The 23,862-nt window shown below is 38.7% G+C and overlaps 1 protein-coding gene across 2 annotated transcripts; it reads right to left on the minus strand.

Moving 5' to 3' along the window:
* Positions 1 to 467: 467 nt before the first annotated feature.
* chrna7a (cholinergic receptor, nicotinic, alpha 7a (neuronal)) lies at positions 468 to 22,236 on the minus strand. 2 transcript variants are annotated; one of them, XM_044204392.1, is made up of 10 exons: positions 22,105 to 22,236; positions 16,532 to 16,671; positions 16,009 to 16,053; positions 12,218 to 12,327; positions 10,013 to 10,092; positions 6,637 to 6,804; positions 6,279 to 6,473; positions 2,696 to 2,782; positions 2,186 to 2,295; positions 468 to 1,683 (listed from the first exon to the last, which is right to left on the minus strand). In XM_044204392.1, the coding sequence occupies exons 1-10, from the start codon at positions 22,202 to 22,204 to the stop codon at positions 1,141 to 1,143; spliced, it is 1,578 nt and encodes a 525-aa protein (XP_044060327.1). In that variant the 5' UTR covers positions 22,205 to 22,236; the 3' UTR covers positions 468 to 1,140. The 2 variants fall into 2 exon arrangements, with proteins under 2 accessions (XP_044060327.1, XP_044060337.1); XM_044204402.1 differs by lacking the exons at positions 10,013 to 10,092; positions 12,218 to 12,327; positions 16,009 to 16,053; positions 16,532 to 16,671; positions 22,105 to 22,236 and adding an exon at positions 8,446 to 8,482.
* Positions 22,237 to 23,862: the final 1,626 nt, after the last annotated feature.

The following is a 23,862-nucleotide window of genomic DNA, read 5'->3' on the forward strand; positions in this document are numbered from 1 at the left end:
AAAGTGATGTGTGCCCTAATTTGCTTAAAAAATTCTCACATACATTCTTGTCACAACACTGTTTTCTGTAATTGGTTGCAGTGTAATTAGTCCAACAATCAGTAAACTGATGATAAAGTCAAGGCATCAAATTAAGCATTTGAGAACTTTCTTTTCATTCACTCTTGCAAAATTAGATGACTCTCTAGGCAAACTCTTCGTCCTTCACACAGTTCTCTAGGAGCTGGATTGGAGTACTTGTGTGTTTTATCTACCCAGAGTAGTTTTTGGCTTTTGCTAGCTGGATGTGAAAAAGCCTTCCATATCAGTCTGTTCTGTTTCTGTTTCAATTTGATGGTGCACTGAAATGCACAAAGGGGTCGACGTTATCATTTGTAGTCCAAATGGGAAAACGTAGAGCAGCAGTATACTTATATCGGTTAACAAAACACAGTTCTGTACAGCAAGAAAACATTTTTGATATGGTGTCCCATTTTCAAATTGAAAAAATACATTTATTTAACATCACAGTACAACTGTTGACTGGACAAGAACAAAAACATCATACATTTGAATTAATTGACATGAAAAGCAGAATATTTTGACCTCACAGTAATTCTTTAAGTATCACAAAATGTTCCAATAAAATACGTAAGAAACAATAAGTAAGACCAAGTAAGAACATTGTTAAATTGAGGTGTTTGGTTATGCTTATTACAATAATCAACAATAGTTTGTATTCATAGAAAGACAATTTACAACATCACATAACTATTTTGGATATATGAGTATTAATGTGATACAACAAATACATTTCAATACAAGATACTGTAGCTGTTGTGTTTTGTATAAGGAATAGATTTTAGTGAGGATCTTCTAATAGAAACAATGTAATGAACAATAAGACACATCTAACAGGTAGGTTAGCAAATTACACCACTTAAACAATGCTTTGTAGTATTAGTCATTTTAAAACATTTTAAGCCTTAAGCCTTACATACATTTTGCCTGAATTACAAGTGCTCAATTTGATTTTGCTTTAAGTATTGTTAAAAACTAGTGGTGTCCCACACTAGCAGTGTACTATCAGTGTACTCTGTGATAAGAGTGATTGGCATAGGCTTTTATTTTTGTTGAAGCATTCATTTCCTGATGAATTCCTCAAGTGAAAAAGTCTTTGGAAATGGCCTCTACAAAGTTGGGTGCTGACATGAGGATCCCAATGGTGCATAGGATAGTGAAGAGCGAGAAAGCCATGAGACAAAGCCTGTCGATAACAGACGCAGCAAATTTCCACTCGTTGCACACTGACTCGTCCTCGTCTTGGTCACGGAAGCGTTTGGCAATATAGTGCACCTCGTCCAGGATCTTGGCCAGCTCTGGTTCCACTCTGCCCACTGATGAGATGTGACCTGTGGGGAGGAGCATCTCATCCTCACCTGCTCGTCCGACCAGCTGTCCACAGAGGACCCCGGAGTCAGGCGAGGTGGCAGCTGTGGAGTAGTGAGTGCTCTCCAGGCCACGGATGCCAACATAAAGCATGTTGCCGTTGGTGGACTGGGAGGCTGTGGCGCTAGCATTGAGTTCCATGCTGGTCAGGCTGGTCCGTGGAGCCTTGTTGTGACAGGCTGAACGCACTCGCGCCTCACCTGGACGCTTCATGCGTAGAAACCAGGCGCACCAGTTCAGAAGGATCACACGGGTCTTTGGGATCAAACAATAATGAATAAGAAATAAATGAATAAGGCTCCTATTAACTTTAAATCAATCATTTCACTGCAGAGGGTATATTAAACTGCAGGTAACCACTCCGCTCCGTGTTGCAGCATTATTTGACTCTAAACCTTTTCATTACGTTGTTATATCAGAAGACCATTGTGCAAGAAATAAAGACATTTATAGAAACACACTGGACAATTTTTTGTGTGTATGTTTTTAGCACATTTCTGGCTGTTAAAGATACTTGGCAGACACACAGCCTTACACAAGCAAATGCATATTAATCTTAATTAACTACTGTAAGTGAAGCAAAATTGACTAACCTAATAAAAAAAAGAAAAAAGCAGGATAATCAAAGCAGATGTCCACATTTTATCATAATAAACTCCACAGTTTTGTGGTATGGCTAGAAGCAAGTGACTAAAGTAGTGTTAATGGAATCATAGTGTAAGTCACAGATAATGGTGTAATATGAAACGATACTCACCCACTTCGGCATCTTGCCTCCATCAGGGTCATGGTGGTGATATTGTAAGACCAGAACTGTAGCAATTACTGAGAGACCAACAATGACCATGGTAGTGGCAAAGTACTGAGCTGGGTAAAGAAGAAACAGAGGAGAGAATTGATACAGAAAGTTGTGTCATGGAGTAAACAGTCATAGGGTAACATTACAAGGAGAAAACAAGAGGATAAAATAAAAGGTTTCACTACAAGCAAACTCACAGTCCAAGAGAGCAAAACTCCCTTCTAGCTTCAATCACACTGTCTCAGAGAAATGCAAAAAGCTACTTCTTCATTTCACTGTTTCAATGGAGCCTCAGATCTCTAAATGAAAAAACCCAAATATTGGATGGCTGCTTTAACATAGTTGCACTGTGATATAAGAGAAACCCTGATGAAAAATGACTATACAAATTTTCACCCGTGTCTTCCCCACTGTCACCGATAGTAGTTGACACCCATAGCGACTGCTTTTAACTTTGGCCTGGCTTACCTATTAAAGGCACCGAGTCTGATGTGGCAGGCATAATCTCTGCAACTAGCAGCATAAAGACAGTCAGGGAGAGCAGGACTGTAATGCCTGGGAAGGAGACCAAATCGCAGTTAGTACTTCACAACAGAACTATTAAGTGCAATGAAAAGTAAAGTATTCAAATCACACAGTTATGACAGGACCCCACGGTTCTTTGATGTTGAAATCTACCACAAGTCTGCATAAATTGGATGTAATATGACAAAAAGATACAAACATTCACATTCAGCATGTGAATCCTTTCAAATGACTATGAGTGGTGCATGTTGTTGAGTTTTTTGCCAAGTATTTAAGAATTAAATCTGAATAATTCAAAAGCAATTTATCTTTACAGAAACAATGCTTCAGTTACTCTGGATAATCCAAACACACGTAATTAGGACTTATTTTCTACCAAAAAATATTAATAACTGTTTCTAGAAAGAGTGTTTCTAGAAAATGTTGCTGGTCATTTTTTTTAAATTGTATTTTAAATGCCTTGATCAACACAAACTTAATTCAGTTTACCTCTATTGTACAGTGATGCAGGCAGACGTCAGTGGAAATTTCAAAACATCTGAGAATAAAACCTTAACTATATGCATAGATACCACATGGGAAAATATGTTTTTGCTTTGTGATTTGGATGAACCAACCCTTTAAACAAATGAATAAAAGTCTATGAAACATAAACACAGCATTGCTGTTGAATCTTCCAACATAAACAACCCTTTACAGCACTGATATGAAATATAGATGCAAAATGCAGAGAATGTGTGAGTAAAGATTCACACACAATAATATTCCTGTTGATCCATTTGTGCATTTGGCAAATCATAATTCTCATGACAGCCCAATTTTATTGATATTAAATCTGGGAATAAAAGCTGGCATGAAAACACATTTCTCAAAGAGTGTTCACCATTCTTAAATAATAATGTCAACAAGTGGCTGGGTTGATATACTGACTTCATATGCAGTAGATCTGTGAACACATGTGCTAGCATGTGTTTCCCCTATTTGTCAATGAGCTATCAAAACATCAGAAGGAATGCACACATGTTCATTCGTAAGCCCACACATTTGGCTCTAAAGCACTGTTTGGTTAATGAAGGGATCCAGCTGTAACGCAGGACTCTAATGATTTGAGGAAGGCACAAACTGCATAAATCAATGCCCCCACTCCCCCACCCACTCCCATATATAGTAAACACACACACACACACACCTATACCGCCGCCATCACCCACCCACAGATACTGTCTACACTAAGCATGTATAATTTATGCATGAAATGGGCTCAAACATTCAAGTCAACTGTGACAACTGAGATAAGACTAAACAGTTTTCTCGGTCCACTGACAGTTAAGTCAGTCACTCAGTGCTGATTATCAGATTACTTCACAAGTCCACAGAGGAAGTGGATTAATGATAAAACCATTGTATTTCATAGAATGACTGATTACCCAGGAGACAAATGGGCTAGGATATAAATTTATTGTAGATAATGAAACATTTAAGAATAATAGAGCATTTGGCTCTGTGTTGAAACCAGTTGGGCTGTAAATGATTTAAAATGATCTCATTTTCAGCTGTATTGTTTGAACTGCAAATTTTTTTTGAACAGCACTCAGTCGTTATTCATAGATCACAGTCAAGTCAACATGGTAGGGGGGGCATCACAGTGAGCTTGTAAACTTTTTAATATGAAATTATAAAATACAGCAGAATTCAAGGTCACAAAGGCCATGTCACCTCCCTAAGGTACTCAACAAGAAGTGTCAACATCCAGAAGCTATTTAATGGGTCAGATGTGCAAAAGACTTGATATGGGGCAACATATCAAGAGTTATGCACATGAGTTATGTCAGCATCTGAGCAACTCCTCTGGGTTTAGAGCAGAGCTGGACAAATATATCAAATAAGTGGAACACCTAGACATTATATTACCTGCCAATGCAAAAGCAGCATCAGGGACTATAGTGTGTGTGTGTGTGTGTGTGTGTGTGTGTGTGTGTGAGAGAGAGAGTTGTGTAAGTTTGTATTGATGAAAAGCTGAGTGAGAGGAGCACTGCAGGTCACTGGGGCGCAGAAAGACAGCCAGCTCAAACTCTTCTTACAGAGCTTGTAAAAAATGTATAGAGATGTTTCTGATATATGTGGACTACAAATTTAAAACATTGCTTCCCACCAGCAGCCAACTGACACAGAGGTGGGCCAACAGAAAGAAATGCATCTCTACTTTGGCTCGCAATGATTAAATACGAATGCAGTTTCAGTAAAAATGTGAGATGGGTTTACAGCCTTAGAAAATGCCGTACAAATAAATTTGAACGCATATGTATGGATGGACACAAATAGTCCTCTCAGTGTTTTATTAATAAAGTAGATTGGTCCTGTGTTGAAGGAGGTGTTTCTGTACTGAACAGAACGTATAACATCTTACAGTGAGATTCTTATTTTTTCTGTGAATTAGATCAAATGCAGTCTCTGCCACACTTCTAGTTTTACTTTTTAAAACTTGTTGTTTTTATACTTTATGTTTTATTGTCTGCTCTCCAATCACTTGCCTGTTTTTTCCTGCTAACCACAGCTGCTGCGAGGGAACAATTTGTGTAATTAATATTGAAAAAGTTACCAAAATACAATGTAAAGCAATACAAAAAGCCCCGCAATAAATACTACCTTCTCAAAATGTTGTTTTTGTTAAGAGTTGTATTTTAGTTGCTTGTATGTTGACTCAACTCTATGGAATGTTTCGAGGCTATAGTTTGTGGTGATATTTGACTGTTTCTTATTAAGCTCGATATCTCAGAAACTTGTTAACACATTTTAAATTAAATTTAAGTGATGACATTTTCGGTGCGGATCACTGAGAGACAGGGTATTTTGGATCCTTTTTGCCATTTTCTCATGAACTGGTGCATGTCCTTAAATGAAAAACATTTGGCACATGTATTCAGTGATGTCTATAACTGTGTATTTTGATGCAGATCGAGATCCACCTGCAGATCAAATAAAATACCAAATTTAGTGGAGCCGTTATGGAGAGAGAGTTATAAAACTCTGAAAACAAATTATAAATAAAATAATAAAATATATATGAATATATAAATAACAATAAATACAATATAATGCAATCCAATACAACATCACAAACTACAGTCACATTTACCAACACATTGAATCAACAATTTATTGCACTATAGGACAGTTGCATTGGATTTGTATTACAGTGTCTGAGCATTGCTGTTTTTCTGGTCACTAAATGTGTATAAAAACAATAATTAATGAAAAGGCTATTAAATTTAAAGCATCATGGAATAATTCAGCTGAAACTTCTGTACTGCAATTAATGTTTAGTATTTCAACAATGTTGCCAAAAATGAAAGAGCAATGCACTGCACTAATTGGAAACTTAATGTGACTACAGTATGTTACTTAGCAACATGTCACCTCCCAACAATAGTGAGTACACCAATTCATTTTCACTTCTGCAATGAAGCAGGGCCAGACGAGTGATCTACCGTATGTGTGTGTTTGCGTGTGTGTGTGTATTCCTAACCCAGTGAGATCTTCTCCCCAGAGTCAGCAGGCAGAAGGAAGACGAGCAGGGCCAGAGTGGAGATCAGGACGCATGGGACGAGCAGATTGAGGCCGTAGTAGAGGGTTCGTCTCCGCATCACCACGGTGAAGGTGACGTCAGGGTACGGTTCCTCACAGCATTCGTAGAAACGCTCGTTCTTCCGTCCTGGAACCTCTGTGAGACAAAGAAACCCCACAATCTACTCTACATTTCTACAGAAATGGAGTGAAACGTTACAGAGAAATGATCATTTCACTGACGTAGAGTAATAATAACATTTGTGATGCACTCTTGAATATGAATCCTCTGCACTTCACCGGCAGCCAGTCCCTCTTACCGACAAGATCCCACTCTCCGTTGGCAATGTAGCCGGTGATATCTGCCTCTAACATCTTTAAGTCCAGAGACCAGCCCCCGTATGTCCAGGAGCCAAACTTCAGGTCACATCTCTGGACATCAAAGGGGAACCAGCGCACATCAATGTAGCAGGTGCTCTTGAAGATCCCTGTTGTGGTGAGAAACATGAAAAGACCAAGACAGATCACAGAAAGACTTGAACTGTACTTCACCCATAGAAGGCTACTGAAGAGAGAGACAGAAACGGATGGAGTGATAGTTCAAGCTCTGATAGCGAATTCAATTACTCTTGAATAAAGGAAGCAGAGGGAGATTGAAAAGAGAAATGACAGCGCCCAACAGCTAGAGAGGCAGCAAGAGAGGTTTTACGCCGACAAGATATGGAGTCCAAGAGCCATCCATCCTAACGAGAGTAAAAAATCCAATATGACAATGAGATGAAAGTGCCAGTAATCCTTCAGGAGAGGCAGGCACCAAACTAATTTCCACCCGTATTTAAGAAAGATACAAGACTTCGGCAGTAAACAAGGTCTCTCCTCTCTCTCAGTGCCATGAAGATGATAAAACTCAGCAGGGAATACATAGAGATGGGGAACAGACAAATATAATGACTCCTATATACTGCAATGAACCTCAGTAGCAAAGACAAGCTATCAGGAAACTCAAATGATTTGGAACGGCCGTCTATGTCATATCTGCATATGGTTTTACTCATTTAATGCAGTTGTGTTGAGCTCAAGCGGCGAATGACTATTTTGCGCCAATATCACATTCAATCAGGGTTCATTTGGAACAAAGTTGCGAGGCAATTTGCTTGTGACAGAGGCAATCAATCCAGAAGAAATTCAATGATGGAGCTATTTACGCCGGTATTGATTAAGATGCTGCGCTGTGCAGTGCTGCAGGCCAGCACTTTTGCGTGGTATGGGAAAAAAGGGGGGAAGAGGAGCCTGCCAGGGAGAACAGTAATCACCAGCTGTGACAGGAAGGCCTTCTGGTTCAATGTGTTCCCATGCATGCATGCATGTGTGTGTGCGAAAGTGTCATAGTCTGCACAGTGTGGCAGTAGTGAGTCAGTAGGGGCTTGATCAGGAAAAGTGCATCACTGCTGTGTTATATATGTTAGAGTGTGATATAGTAACAGTTACTGGGATAAGACCGTTTAAAAAATGCAAAGAGATTATAGCAACAGTTCGACATTTTGGGGAAATACACTTATTGGCTTTCTTATATAAATAAATGTCTGTTAAATATGAAGCCACAGCCAGCAGCCGGTTATCTTAGCTTAGAATAAAGACTGGAAAAGGGGGGAAACAGCTAGCCTGGCTGTGTCCAAAGGTAACAAAATTCGCCTACCAGCAACTCTAAAGTTCATTAATTAACATGTATTATCTCGTTTGTTTAATCTGTACAAAAACCGAAATGTAAAAACTTGCTCCCAGCCAAGAAATAGTCAGACACCTAACCCACACAACCACAACTTGTTGTTTTTAAACTTTGGTTTTGCACAGATTAAACGAACAATATATAATGTGTTATTTATTATTAGTGAGCTTTAGAGGTGCTAGCTGGCAGATTTGTTTTTACCTTTGGACAGAGCCAGGCTGGCTGTTACACCTGTTTTCAATGTTTATGCTAAGCTAAGCTAAGCGACTGCTGGCTGTAGGTTCATATTTGCCACACAGAGTGATATCAATCTTCTCATCTAATTCTTGGCAAGAAAGATAATATGTATATTTCCCCAAATGTCAAACTATTTCTTCAGCAAAAAACAAAACAAAAAACCAACCTGAATTAAAGTGTTATCAGAGCAACTTTTTCACATAATCAACCAGCATTTTGGATGGATTTCTGCCAAGACCTGAAATAAAAAAGACCAAGACCAAGAGAAAAAACAAACAATATAATACAACTGTGAAGCTAAAAAAAAAAAAAAATCCTGTTGAGGTAAAAAACAAAAACCTTTTTTTCTAATAGCTTTAGGGAGTTAATTCAAAGCTCCTATTCATGAAAACTCAGCGGCAACTGCTGTTGTCTCACTAATCGTTAGCAGAAATCCCCATAAGAAAATACAAAATACTGTTTATACAGTTTATCATGTTTCTACTGCATAATGGTGAGTACGAATTTTATAAAATTAAAAATCAGTCTGCATATTCCAAGGATTGTGTCTGTTTGATAAATGTGGCTCTAAAACCTTTAAAAAAGTATGCAATTAATAGTTTTTATGAAAAGATGACTATGAATTAAATTAACTGTCGGCTGTTGATTGTGTTTGATGATATTTGCGTATCATTAAGCCATGATAAAATAATGATACCTCGTCATAATCATTGCCCCTGAAATCTGGTGTGTTTTGATTTATGTAAAACTTTGTGGCTAGCACTGGGGGGCCAGATATGGCCCATGAGCCGCTATTTATTTCCACTACTGTGCAGAAAGGACAAAGGAATCTGTGCACATCAGCCAACTCAAGCTAAAAACTGGTACGTCAACAGAGAGAACAATGAGACGGGATCTGATAAAGCACACAGTTATAGTTTGAGTCCTTAATAAGGTGCAGCAACATAAAGGGTGTCTTCAAGCAGTGCAGATGTTTAAATTGCCTGCACCCAGCTAATATCTGTCTCTATTAGGACAGACAGGTTCTAGGTGTTGCTTACATCTTGCCAATGCCATGCTGCCACATGGTCTATTAAATTCACTATATAAATCCAGTAGCGTTCCCTGCACACCTCGCTGACTGTCATTGACTCATTAACTGATGTTAGTTGTGCACTTTTCCACAGTGAATTCGAGTTTGTTTGGTCGCTTGTTTAACAAGCTGAGGTGCAGGACAAGACGTGTGTTCATCTTTGTAAGTTAGATAAGAAGGAGACTTTAGCAGGAAAGCTAATGTGGGTTGTTCAATTTATTTCAATTTACAAAAAAAACATGCAGTTTAATTTCAGTTTGCTCTCTTGGTCTAACTATAAATGTGCTCTAGACCTCATCACTCCAGAAAAGATACTTTACATCACATTATATATAATTTTCACATATTTACTTCCCATGTGCATTCTCTTTCAGACTCGGGAGGTAGAATATAAAGGTTAGTTATCTGGGTTTAAAATAGCATGTTTTCCATTTGATTTCATTTAAAAGAAAGTCTTTACATTGCTGCTTATGTAAGTTTAGCTGTGTTTATCAGGTGACTCCCAAAACAAGCAGCATCTGTGACTACTACTGAAATGTTTTTATGTGTAAAAATAAAAATAAAAAGGAGCAATGATCCAATGTTTAACATTTCCAGTGAGTAAACATCTGGTTTTGTCTGATACTGAAGTGTGAGGGCTAACTGAGATTATGACTCTTACCTGGAGGTAAGTAGGAACAGGTGCCCGAGGAGTTGACCAAAATATTGGTGTGGAAAGTAGCATCAAATCTTTCATCTGCACTGTGGACGACATGGAGCTACATCAGTATTTACTGCTGAGTTATCTGCAACCAAAGTACAGCTTCAGTGGAAAACATTTTAATAAATTCATACACTGATGCAACCTTTGCAAGAACCGCTATTAATTATAGGGATGCAACATAAATTTGGATGAGCCACAAACAGCGAGAGGAACAGATGTGGTGGGAAAATACAAATATTTCTCTAACTCATTATTGCAGCAGGTTCACAGCACACGAAGAGTCACAGCTGATGCAACATTTCCCTGGAGATGGTTATTTAGTGGTTACCCTCATTCTCCCCTGCTACCAGCAATTCACTGCATCTACATGAACTCCCCAGAGGCTGAGACATGGTTGAGCTGAAGTTGAAAGAGTTGCTTGAAAAAGAAAAAAAAAAAACGTAACTTGCAGCAGCATCTAATTCAAAGAGTCTCAAATTCAAGGCTTTACTCAGTGGACAATGACAAATGAAGTACTGCTTTTTCCCTCATTAGTTGATGGGAGAGTAGAGTGCCTCTAATGTCATTTGTGCACATCTTTCTTTTAAAGATTGATTAATGGTGATCTTTATAGCATTTTCCATTAGGGACATCTCTTTCTTCCATCTTTTTTATACAAGTTTATCCATTTGTTTAAATGATTTATTGCTCTTCAGAGCTCTTCTAGACTGCACTGCATACATATAAACTGCAGAGCACCACTGACCTTGAATTGTAATGTTCCTGTCTGAAAACCAGCATACCTAACAGGACGAGCCGTATCAGTGCAACATTGTTCACTTTATAGTAACATTTCTAATTAACCTTTCCTTTTAACGAAGAAATACATTCACTTTATGCATATTGATCTTCCAAGCTTGTTCCAGACGCACATGCTTAGTTTTGAAAATTAGAGATATCCAAGTTTTTTTATTGTGCGAAAAGAAAGGAGGTTTAAGTTTGTGGGGTTTATCTTTTATTTTCAGCTTGTGGATCTCTCTCTCTGCAGGATATTCTGAGTGAGTCCTGTGACAACACAGGGTCTGATGCTTTGCAGACCTCATGAAACAAGAGCAGATGCCTCAATATTCTAGCATATTCTGACATGTAGCAACCTGAATATATTTATTTTATTCAGGTGGTTTTTATGTTCTGGTGAGCCAATGACAATTTTCCACTCTGGTATTCTATTCCATTTTATTTGGGATTCATTTTGAAGGAAATAAAGCAGTTGCCAACTACTTGTGTATGCACTTTGGAATCATTTTATGCTGTTATATGCCCTCTCTTCTTTAAAACTAGTACACAGTGCCTAAATACTGTTTTGTTGAATTTAAAAAATGGGCTTTAAATTTAAATTAAGCTAATAAGTATAATTTCACAGAATAACTAGATGTTTGTTGGGCCTCATCGCTCGTTTCAACTTGCTCATGAGTAGGTGCACATTTGTGAGATTTGATAATTAGCAAAATCAACACCCCTAAATTTCTATCTAAGGCTAACTGTTCTGCTCCATTTGTGGGCTAAGTTTCATTTAGAAAAATGTCACCCAAGAAAAAAAAGAACTTCACACAAATCAGCAGATGAAAACATAACAAATTTAGACTTTAGCAGTGTCAGCAGAGGAATTAGGGGACCCAAAAAAGACATTAAGTTAGAGGCCAAAAACTATATTTCAAGCTAAGTGGTCCTTAAAAATGTGAGGCGCTCAAGGGGAAAGTTTTATTTAATTATTAATTTTTGACGGGTACATTTTGTTCATATCACAAAAAAAATTCTAAATCCCCCCAAAAAATTTGTGAATGCCTCAAATTCTCTTAAATCACTTAAGAATGAATCTGTTTGCAGTGGTGTGGTTCTTGCTTGTTTTTCTTAATTACATAATTTTCACACAGAGCCAAAACAAATTATTCCTTTATGTTTCAGAAAATAAATCTGTGGTGTCTAATATATCACAGTCATTGTCATTGTTACAATCTTGTTTTTAACGGGGGAACACAAAAATCCAGAAATGCATCATCCCTCCAAGATGGACACCCCCCCCCAATTATATTGTGCAGAGGACAATACATGCATGCTAAGTCTGACACCATGCATATCCAATTACAGTGCAGCACCCAGCAGATCTGCCCTTACAATACCTACCTGTTATACAGCAGAATGTCTGGCTTCCAAATGAGATGGTCAGGAAATCTCACATTGGTCACACCTGGATACTCTGATGTATTCCACTGGAGGTAATAATCATTCCAGTACTGTGGGATACAGAAACATAATGTACTTTTCACATTTCACATGTATATCTGTAACATATCCTTAAACCTGTATGAGGCTCTGCATCTCCAGTTTGGTAAACCTTGTTTGAAAGCTCAAGCTGGGATTTAACACTAGTGCGTTTTTTAGTGGCAGTGACAGTTACTATAATGGGTAAAGTAAATGTATGTGACAACAGCTGTGGATAACATTATGCAGTGACATGCTACAAGAATTGAGTTCAATCTCTGTGCCAGGTTTCAGTGGCATCTGGGGAGGAATAAGATTTTTAGATTTCCAAGGTGCATTGTTTTTTTTTGCATTTCAAACAGTATGAAGTGTACAGCACTGAATAAACTTGTATTATAATTCTAGGGTGTCAAACACAACTTATAAATCAGATGCAGGTTGTAGATTCAACAACTGTTGATCAGCTGACACTCAACCATATTACTGTAATTCAGTGTTGGACACAGAAGATAATAACCAGTCACATCTTTCCTTTGGCAGATATCAGCGCAGTGAAGAGGCATTCATAGCACTTGGATCTCAAACTAAATGGTAATGTCACTGTCATGATATGTTTATCAAAAGGCTTTATACAGTATGTCAAACAAGACCAAGCTGCCACACTAGCAGCTCTGTGATGACAATTAGCAGGTATGTTTACCATGTTCACCATCCTAGTTTAGCATGTTAGCATGCTAACATTTACTAATTAGCACTAAACAGAAAGTACAGCTGAGGCTGATGGGAATGTTATTAATATTGCAAGTATTTGGTCATGAAATAAAAAATTTGACCTGATCATGGCACTAGACAAAAAGTCAAGGGATCACCAAAGTTATTACAATTCCCCCTGAGGGTGACATGAATGTGTGTAGATGTGTAATGGAAATCCATGCAGTAGTTGCTGACACATTTCACTTTTAACCAAAAGTGTCTAGAGGAAAAGTCAAGGGATCACCAAAGTCAGCAGGATACAATGTCTGACTTTTGTGCCAATCCATGTAGCAGGTATTTCACCAAATATGTGAACACGTTGACCTGCTGGTGGCGCTAGAGGAAAAGTCAGAGGATCACCAAAGTCATTAGAATTCCCCTCCCCTTAAGGGACCAACTTGTACAAACTTTCATGGCGATCCATCTGGTAGATGTTGAGATATTTCAGTCTGGGAAAAAGTGGTGGACTGACATTGCCATCCATAGAGCCACGGCGCTAGGGCAGCTATAAAGCCCTGATGCCTAATACCATGCCACCTATTCTAAATAATGGATAGAGAGGTATGCTTGATTACTTTCACAGGGCTGAGCTCTGAGTTAAAAAGCCAAGATGGCAACAAAATGAAAAGGGACGAAACATGACAAAAAATAACAAGACTCCAGTATCACAGAGAACCATGAACCATTTAGTTAAAACGCACTCTCTGACTGACATTTTCTCTGAGTATACTGATTATAGTTATTATTTAAAGTGAAACTGCGCAATTTGTGTGGATCAAAACCTGAGTAGAAAGCTGAATCTTTCCCTGTATGTGAACTCTTTGATCCATCCAGGCCCACAGCAAATGTGTGCATAGGATGACTTTGGCTGATTTCCAGCTCAGTATAGCAAAATGGTACAGCTGGCTGATCTGGCTAACACATAATATTTGGATTTTTTACACCTTGAATGGCTTTTTGTGAGAAATTTTCTAATCAGATCTATAATTCATTTTTAATTAATTCAAACCATCATGGTATTCAAATAATGGATGTGGCCAGCATGAAGAAGTATAAAGGTCAGTCGCTAATAAAGGCTGAGTAAAACACATTGAGGGAGGGTGGAATCACCTGTATAGCTCACATGGTAAATTCAGAGTAAAGTGCATTTCCACAGAGTCATGTCATCCTCACCAACTTGATGCTCTTTTTAACAGAAATACTGATCTCTAGATGAGAAGATCAATACCACTCTCATATTAGTCTGTTAAACAGGGGAAAACAGCTCGCCTGGCACCGTTTTCTGTACAAATTAACCAAACAAGATAAAATGTGAAAATTAGTGACCTTTAGAGGTGTTGGTAGGTGAATTTGTTACCTCCGGACAGAACCAGGCTAGCTGTCTACCCCTGTTTCCAGTCTTTATGCTAAGCTAAACTAACCAGGTTCTGGCTGTAGCCTTATTTTTAACAGACAAATATGAAAGTGGTATCAATCTTCTTGTCAATCTTCTTGTCTAACATTTTGGCAAATACACTAAAGTGTAATGTCTATGAACTATTCCATTAAGCCGTTTTCACTGAAACTCACTGATCGCCCCAGGAGAGAGCACCATGGTAAAAAGAAAAGGGTAAAACTAAAATACTACACAGTAGTTTGTCATTGCAGTCAACCACTCAGCTGTCCTTAACAAAGCACGAACATGATGCCTAGAACCAAAACTGAAGCCAGTCAATTATTCATGTCATTATGTTCTAAATGCTGCAACTGTCAGTGCATTTATAATTTGTTCATTCCAAAACTATCCTGAGGCAGTTAAAAATCTTCCTCTGGCAAAAATGATTGAGTGTGTAATCTTACAGAACCATCTGTAATGTCTAAAAGTGACTTTCAGAGATGAACACATCTCTAGGACATTTAAACTTTCTTCCCTGGAGTCCACACAAGTAGACTAAGCCAACATATGCTAGATCAACGCTAACAGACGGTAGATACTGTAGATGCTGTCTGCACTATCTTGTGTTTGAGAGCCAAAGTCGACTTTGCAGGGTGTGGAGTGTGAGAGATTGACTGAGATTGCTGCTGTGATTCCACAGGGTGATTTTAAACAGACCAAGCAGCCTTGATACAGCTTGCTGACGGTGCAGCAGCAGGGAACTCGTGTCACACAATGGATAGGCTGCGATAAAACATCTGTGTTCAAACACTTCATCTCACTGCATGGAGGAGAAACATATTGCTCCTGTGGAAGATGGATGAAAAGACTGGGTACCAGCAGATGTGATTGTAAGACATATAACTATACATTTCAGCTCAGATGTACTATATTAGTAATTAGTTACATTTGTTGGGCTTAGATGCACAAACTAAATACCAGGTGAAAGGCTAAAGTTAAAGGTACAGTTCGACATTTAGGGAAAAATGCTTATTCACTTTGTTGCAGAGAGTTAGATGAGAAGATCGATACAACTGTCATAACTGTATGGTTAATATGAAGCTACAGCCAGCACCCGGTTAGCTTAGCTTAGCATAAAGACTAGAAACAGAGGGAAACAGGTAGCCTTGCTCAGTCCAAAGGTAACAAAATCCACCTACCAGCATCTCTGAAGCTCACTAATTAAGTTATATCTTGTTTGTTTAATCTTACATAAATGGAAGTGAAGAAAAGACAATTTGTGTTTTTTGGGGGGGTTATGTGCCTCACATCCTGGAGTCTTTTCGTTGCTGTGAGGACTCCAGAAAGTCATGGCCAAGAAATAGTCCGGCACATAACCCCCAAAAAACCAACAGGGTGTAACCTGTCTTTCGGCCAGTGCATGCTCAGACAGACTCCAGCATCTTGTGACCACGAACAGGATAAGTAGATATAGAAAATGGATGAATTTATTATTAAAAATGTAGTATGTGTGGTAAATGTAACCATAAGGATGTGCAGCTTCGCTTTTCTGTCTTTACATACATTGAACAAGGAAAAGTCTTACCAGTTGTAGCCAAATGTTGGTTGTTAAAACCTGGTTCTTCTCATCCTGTTAGAAAAATGTCATATTTATAAATATTATTATTTAGGTATTTTGGTCTATGTTTTCTCAGTTTAAGTTTCATAAAGGAGGAATCATGTTACTCCAAACAATTAAACATCCACAGTAGCTTCACCTCTCAGGGCTGGGGTCATGGAAAAAGAATTGACTGTTAAGCAATGACAACTGACAGTTCCTTCATCAGTTGTGCTAAAGCTTTCTACATCAATTACACTTTGAATTTATGACTTAAAGACATCCAAACCCAGATGTAAATTATCCAAAATGTATTAATGTGCATGAAAGATAACTGGAACACTTGAACAATTAAAAAAAACTGTTAGCATTGACTTGACCCATATTGGAAAAGTAAATATTCTTACACATGAAAATTGATTTTCACCTAAACAAGAGTGAGTTATTATAACGCCGCCTTGTGCAGTGCATATGCATGCTAGGTATGACTGGAGAGCCATTATTTACGTACCACATCCATGATCTGCATGAGGCTGAAGCCGAAGTGAACCGTGAGAGTCTGAGAGTCATTGCTGACTGGTCTCACCAGCGGGTTGTAGCCAGTCATCAGGTCACTGTACAGTCTGCGCTGGTTTTCCCCTTGAAGAGAAACTACAGAAGACAGAGAATCTTGGACAGTAAATATACTTTCATAATCACTTCAGAAAAAAAGAGATGCTGTTAGTCACATCTATGGCCAATTAATGTTCAATTTCATTGCCAAACTCCCATTTACACAGCTATCCTGCTTGACAAACAACATTTTTATAAACTGAACTTAATGACTGTCTGAGAATGTCAGTTCGTCTTATATAACTAATATAACTGAGAAAGAACTGACTAAATGCATAAACAGTGATGACCACGACTGAACAATGACTAAAATGATAATAATAATACCTTAATTTATATAGCGCTTTTCAAAACAAATTACAAAGCACTTTACATTGAATTAAAAAAGACAATAAGCAAACAGTTAACAGTTAGTTTAAAAGTGACTGAAAAGAAGACAATGTGTTAGCCTCCTTGATCTCCGCTGGCAGGACATTCCACAACTCAGGGGCCCCAACAGAAAAGGCCCGGTCACCTTTAGTTTTACGATGCTAGCGTGGCTTAAAATGATTGCGCAAATTATCTTTGTTTGGAACTGGAAGCTAACTTAAGTTGAAGGATGACACCGAGCCAAGGCTACATTCGCCCCATTCACTCTCTGCCTCTCCTCTCTCCTCCTCCCTCCCATGTCATCTAATCCCTGCTGAGTTTCTGCCTCATTATCACACATCTTCTCATTCATGTTGCAGGTACCCACCAGGCTACAAACTACAGGGGAGCCAGGGGGAGCTTGGCTCCTCTTAATAAGACATGAGCTCTCCTGATTTGTGAAATTTTGGGGGTCTCTAAAATATTGACAATATGCTATTTTTGCCATACATTTCTATTTTTCTGTATCTTCATCATCATGGATCATAAGCGTAAAGTTAGGCTATTGATGTATGATTCATGCATGAGGGTGATTCATCACTAATTAACTCTAATAATGATACCGGCATGCATGCTATTCTTGCCATCACCATCACAGCGTGATGTCGCAATATCATAAACTTCACTCACTTTAACTCAAAATGTTGATGAGGAGTCGATCCCTTAGGTAGCCTGGCGTGCTCTGTTTTTTATTTAATGCTCATGTGTTTATAGTCTGTTTTGCTATTTGACCTATCCATGTCTTATTTGTGCCGAGAAACTATAAAATATTGTCCATCACTCTGCAGAGTATACTGTGCCCTGCTTTAGTTGGCCGTATCGTATCATACTGGGATGTTTGGTTTTGATAGCCATGTAGAGGTTTTATGTAGTCATTAACTCATTATTATATATCAGCTGTGCTGACTTAAAGCAAGTAGGCCTAAATGCTTGCAGCTATGAATGTTTCTTTCTTTCTTTGAGGCACGTGCAAGAGCAACACCCCGCCCCCGAAAAAGTGAGCTCCCCCAAAAGTTTGCATACTGGTACCCACCACCACTCAAGCTCCACCTTACACCAAATGACACAAAACTCCTTGCTGGGGCCCTCTCAGACACTGCTCAGAGTGCTGCTGATCCACCTCTGGCTTGGACAATGCTGGTTGTTTTTCCTGCAACTAATACCTCTCACTTTAAAATCATTTTGCATTTCATGTAACGTTTGTCGAAGTCTTTTTTGGTTAAATTAGAGTATAGAGTGGAATATTCTAATAAAGTCTAAGGTGGTGAAAAACATGCAGCTCGTACAAGGCAATCACCCAAATACAAAAACTGGACTTGATTCATCTCACTGTGCAATCTCAAATCAGACCTGCCTCTCATTTTAACACACTCTCGTCTCTTGAGTTATGGAGCGTTTTTTTTTGGCAGCATCTATTCACTTCACTAATGGCCATAGCCCAATTAGCCTAAACCACCTATGAGAAGCACATTATCTCAATGATTTGGCAGAGAGCTTGTTGACTGTAGGAATCTCCCCAGTCATCTGCTCTCTGTCGCATCCGGTTCTTTCATAAAAAGAATGAAAGATTGGCTGAAAGCTGGTCTTTGTCCATGGCTGAAATCCCCTGTGGATCTGCCCCCTCCCAATCCCATCATAATCAAATTTCACTATGAGGATCAGCAAGATGACATCAACGTGTGTTATTTTCCTAAGATGTTTCTGTAATACATCCCTGTACATTTCTGGCCATCAGACCACACACACACAAGGAACTTCTCTGACACGTTGCCAATATGTTGCTGAACGTGAGCTGTGAGCGATAAAAGGGAGAAGCAAAGTCTTTCTATCTCTTAATCAAATTGAACAGACAAAATAATGTCAGAGAGATGGACAGGGGCCTTAAGTATCCCAGACGTGCTCAGACATTTAGAGGCGCATGTATGTGCACACCCTAACACAACTTCTCTCCATCTGCCTTGTTACACTTCACCCTCTGGTAAGCCTCAATTAACTAGTGTCTGTGAAGTGCAGACCGAGGAGCCTGAGTCAGTGATTACCATTAAGTTAATTGCCTCAATCATGTGAAAGTAAAATAGTATAAACCATTTATAATGTATTCATTTAATTAACCATTATGTGCATTTGTCTATCTGTGGTCATGCTCTTGGAATGTGTAGATGAGGTCCTCACAGGGTGCACCAAGTGTAACCAGATGTTCTTGTACATGAGTTTAGGATTATGTCAGCGCATGGACAAGGCATGCTCAAGATCATGTGATACACTTGGCTTTCCATTGTTGGGACTCCACAGATGAATTCATTCATTTGTGTGATTTTAACTACACCTTTAATTATGAGACCGCATGCTTTTGCTCTGTAAACAAAGGAGAGCCATTGAACTCAGTCTCCTACAATCCAATAACACCTAGGTGTTAGGTCCTGGTTAGTCTGTGTCAGTGACCCATGATGTCACCAGGTAAACAAAACCCCAGCTCGGCCATTGTTCTTTCTCTCTTTTCCTCCTGGCCTCATCTCAGCAGCAGCTGTCCACCAGTGTGTCTGCTTGAACCAAACTCTCTCTTGCAGCAGCGACGCAAGGGCCTGCGTAGGATTTCTGCAACAATATTTATTTAGCTCCAACGGCTACTACACAAAGTCTGCCAGCTAATTTTAAGAACTAACTTTGTTGAGAACAACAGACGGAGCGACCGGTTCCTCCATCTGCACAAACAGACTGCACAGCAAGGACTTTTCAATCTGAACCAAAATTCTTCACCGCCTGGCCATATGGGTGAGCATCCATATGGCCAGCTAACAGCAGCACACCAAAGCTCTTCCTTCACAGACTGGTAACATATAATACATGAATATACATGTATTGATTTATTTTTCTGAGTTTTATTGTTGTGATGTGCTTCCCCTCTGTAAGGATCTGGTTTGGCTTCAGAGTCTTTGCATGCTAACTAACTCTCTTTTAACTGGGCACTATTATCCTACACCGATCACACACATCCACTCCAATTTGACCTTTAACAGAGCCACACTCTTTAACATACATGGCCTTGCCGCCATTTGGAATTTCTGTTCTTCGTCTAACCATGTGGCCGCTGCTCGGCCGCCATTTTGTTTACGATTTTTTCTGTTTAATGCCATTTTGGATCACCCACCCACCCCCACACCCACCCACCCTTTTGTTCTGTAGTTTAGTGCATTTAGAGTTAGACTTCATATTGTGTGTTTTTGCTTTGTTTATCTTTTAATAAATGCTTGTGTATAATTATGCTGGTTTCTTTAATGTTGCACAAGAGTGAATCATTTGCCAACCTCTTCTATGTTGAACTCAAAATCCTTCAACCTACTAGCTATTGATGGTAATTTTGGTTATAGTTATTAATTTAATTATTAATCAGAGTTCCAAAATGATAGTATTTTATGAGACTGCATCAATTAATTAGCTATCTTTTCCCCTTGTTTAAGGGTGGTGCCCCCTGAGGACATTATTCATTAAAGTTATTATTCATGATTATCTTTGATAATTCTGCTAGCCATAATTAATTGATTGCACCTACACAATTTGGTGTCCCTTTAACCACACCCCTGACTGACTCTTGCGGTTGTGGTCTCCTTGTAATTACAATTAATTACTTCAACTCTTAGGTGTTGTGTGCTTATTTCATTATGTGTTGAGTGTTTGCAGGCAATTTCCACAACAATCAAAATATTCTAAATTCAGAATACATCTGAGTAAAACTGATGAGCATGTCAGCATGTCTTGAAGGTTTCATGAACTGATTACCATTTAAAAATCAGGGTTCCTTATATTGTTTTATCAGTTTTTTTTAAAAATGTGTATGGGTGACTTGTAATGTGCCTCCTTCTAGACCGAGCACAGGCAGCGGCAGGGTGTGTAGTTCATACATATATCAATGGAGATACTGTATGTTGCAACCATTGTGTGAAAGGAAGAACAAGGGCAGGGTTACCCTGATTTTAGAGAGACCTTTGTCCAGTCACCCCTTACAATGAAGGTCTTTGAGTGTAGAACCTAGCGTGACACTTCTGGTGCTTTCAAATTGTCTCTCAGTCTGTTTGTGTCAATCTCTCTCTCTATCTCTCACACACACACACACACACACACACACACGCACATACACGCACACACACGCACACACACCTGAATATACTACCCCTCTTTATAAATGCTGTGCTGCTGTGATATTACAGTTACTTTTACTCATTTGTCCCAGTTTAAGAAAACAATACAAATACAGATTAATGCCATGTTACTCTCCTCATTTCCATCTACAAAAACTGTCTGCAAGCCTCCACCTAAAGCAATTATGTTAATCATGAGAAACGTCACATAGCATCAGGAAAAGCAGTTCAGTGCTGACAGACAAATCAGTCACACACTGCATACAGCAGACAAAACATGAAACGTAATGTGTATTGTAATCATTGTTGGCTACAAATGGGACCTTGTTTTCCAGTTATTACATTACTACATACTGTACATGTAAAACCGTATTTCATGTTAAACAGCTTTCAAGTTAGTGAAAACATATTTCCACTAATTACAATCACGCACAAGAACAAAACCAAGATGCTTTTATGGCTGCACCGTTACATCAAATGGAAATGCAAATGTTGTCATTTACATTTATACACATTTAGCCCACATTCAGCCTTAAAAACGTTGTGCGGTTGACTATACTTTAGAGTTGTGTGGATTTTGCTTGGGCACTTAAGATGTGTTAACAAAGATTCAGCAGGGCAGTGCGGAAAAAGAAGAGCTAGGACACTGACTAACTATAACAAACTCATTATCCTTTATAGTTCATATTTAGATATGGGCTACTAGTGAAGTCACGGGTAAATAAAAATTACATTAAAGAAAGATGTTACCAAAAACTCGGTGTTTGGCACAACAGGTATGTCATGAGGCTTGCAACTCAATCCAGAGCAGGTGAACTACACACATGAAACGCAAAACCGCAAGAAAAACGCAACCCCTTGCCTCCTAATCAAACTTCTCCCGGTTGTGGGAGTTAATTAGGAATTAAAGCGCATGTTGACTGCCTACCTTTTACTGTGAAGGCGGTGACCGCAAGAAAAAGCAGAAAATTGTGCAAGTCCATGTTGAACCGAGCGAGGAGTGAGAGCAGAGAGAGTCCTCTGATCATCGCTAACCTGACCGGATGCTGGAATGAAGATGATGATGGTGTGTGTGTGTGTGTGTGTGTGTGTATGGGGGGTATTAACTCCTCCTCTTAATGAATAGCTGCTGTTTGGCAGGACAGCGATGAGATTTGTTGCAGCATCAAGACTCTGCCCACAGTAGTTTGTCTCACTAGATAGAGGATAACAATAAAATAAAATAAATAAATATGTACAAAAATGTAGATTCCATCTCCATATAGCCTATTGTAGCTACAAACACATGTCTTGTCTGTTTGTTTGTTTTTGTACATTGTGAAACATATAAATGAATAAACTCTCTAAATATCCCTCGTACTGTTGTATATACTGTATAGTGAGTGTTTCTGACTAAATGGTCCTAAAGGATCCCCAAAGGATCCGACCCTAGGGAGTCACGAACTAATTCAGGACAATAGCCCCCATATCTGCATATCTGTCCACTGCATCACGTTCTTTACATTTCATTTGAATGTCAACTTGCCTCTTTAAAAAAATAAAATAGTTTAAAGAGTTTGAAAGGGCATGCACCGGGATACTGAAAAAGTTGTACAGCATCACATGAATTCACTTTTGCAAAACAAGGTGACATCTGCTGGTCACTGAAAAGAATTACAACCATATTTTAAAATTTAGTTGATGCATGGAGTCTTCTTTTTCTACTGTTTAGTCTAATTTTGCAAGCACCGCACATATTTTTGATGTGTGCATACTCTTACTACCAGGCTACTACTATCCCCAAAATGAGTTTGCCACAGTCAAATTTGGGGGGATTCAGCAGCTAATACTGTTTGTGGTTCAACCTCTTGGTACTCATTGATCTCAGTTCTTTTTATTTTTTTCGTAGTACCCTGGGGTCATAATCTTATGACACAATAAAGCTTCAAATTAACCTAAGAATATCACAAGAAAAAAACAAAACAGATGAGAGTTTATCTTATACAGGTACCCTGAACAGGTGGTAAACTGTGTTTAGATAGCTTTACCCTCCACTACACATGCATGAGCTGATATCTGCATAAACACGCTGTACCTGAAGGTTAACACCAACATAAATGTTATTTCTTCTCTAATGTGTTTGCTTTGAAAGTGGCTGCTGTTGACTGTACTTTAATTTAATGGATTGAAAAGAGTTGATTAAAAGGCATGCAGCAGAGTTGTATGCGCTTTGCATATCAAATGATATGTTTCATCAGCCCATGACCAAGATGCACTGTAGTCACAGGTTAATTACGCCGCCGAACTCATTTCATCGTGCTTTTATCAGTCTGACAGAGAACTTGGTCTAATTACATGCACACATAGGTCAAAATGCTATTAGACTTTGATCGTTATTCCATTGTGAGCTACATACATGATTTTAGCAGGGTGTAAGCATGTATGCCTCCCCTCGCCCACTTTAGTAGTAGTACTTGCAATGCAATGCATTTGAGCTTTAAGACTTTTCATGCATTTCATTTCAGAGTTCAGTCATTTCAGCTTTCAGCTTTTTTGCGCATTTTCAGCAGGAAATGCAATTTTTCTAGTTAATATTAATATTTTACAATCTGTGTGATTGGAGATTCTGACTAGTCTTATCAGGAATATTAAGCTTTACTGTCAATTTAGTTTTATTGATTCATCCGTTTTTCTAATGTTAATGGAG

The sequence above is a fragment of the Siniperca chuatsi genome, linkage group LG1, assembly GCF_020085105.1.
Source record: "Siniperca chuatsi isolate FFG_IHB_CAS linkage group LG1, ASM2008510v1, whole genome shotgun sequence".
In the NCBI taxonomy this organism is placed as follows: domain Eukaryota; kingdom Metazoa; phylum Chordata; class Actinopteri; order Centrarchiformes; family Sinipercidae; genus Siniperca; species Siniperca chuatsi.

Bases quoted from the DNA above. Each gene is read 5' to 3' on its own strand.
- chrna7a (XM_044204392.1), bottom strand. From the start codon at position 22,204: ATGATCAGAGGACTCTCTCTGCTCTCACTCCTCGCTCGGTTCAACATG. The intron at 16,672-22,104 runs GTAGGCAGTCAA...TGTCTTCTGTAG, and splicing joins CACCGCCTTCACAGTAAAAG to TTTCTCTTCAAGGGGAAAAC. The intron at 10,093-12,217 runs GTAGGTATTGTA...TGTCGTCCACAG, and splicing joins GACATTCTGCTGTATAACAG to TGCAGATGAAAGATTTGATG.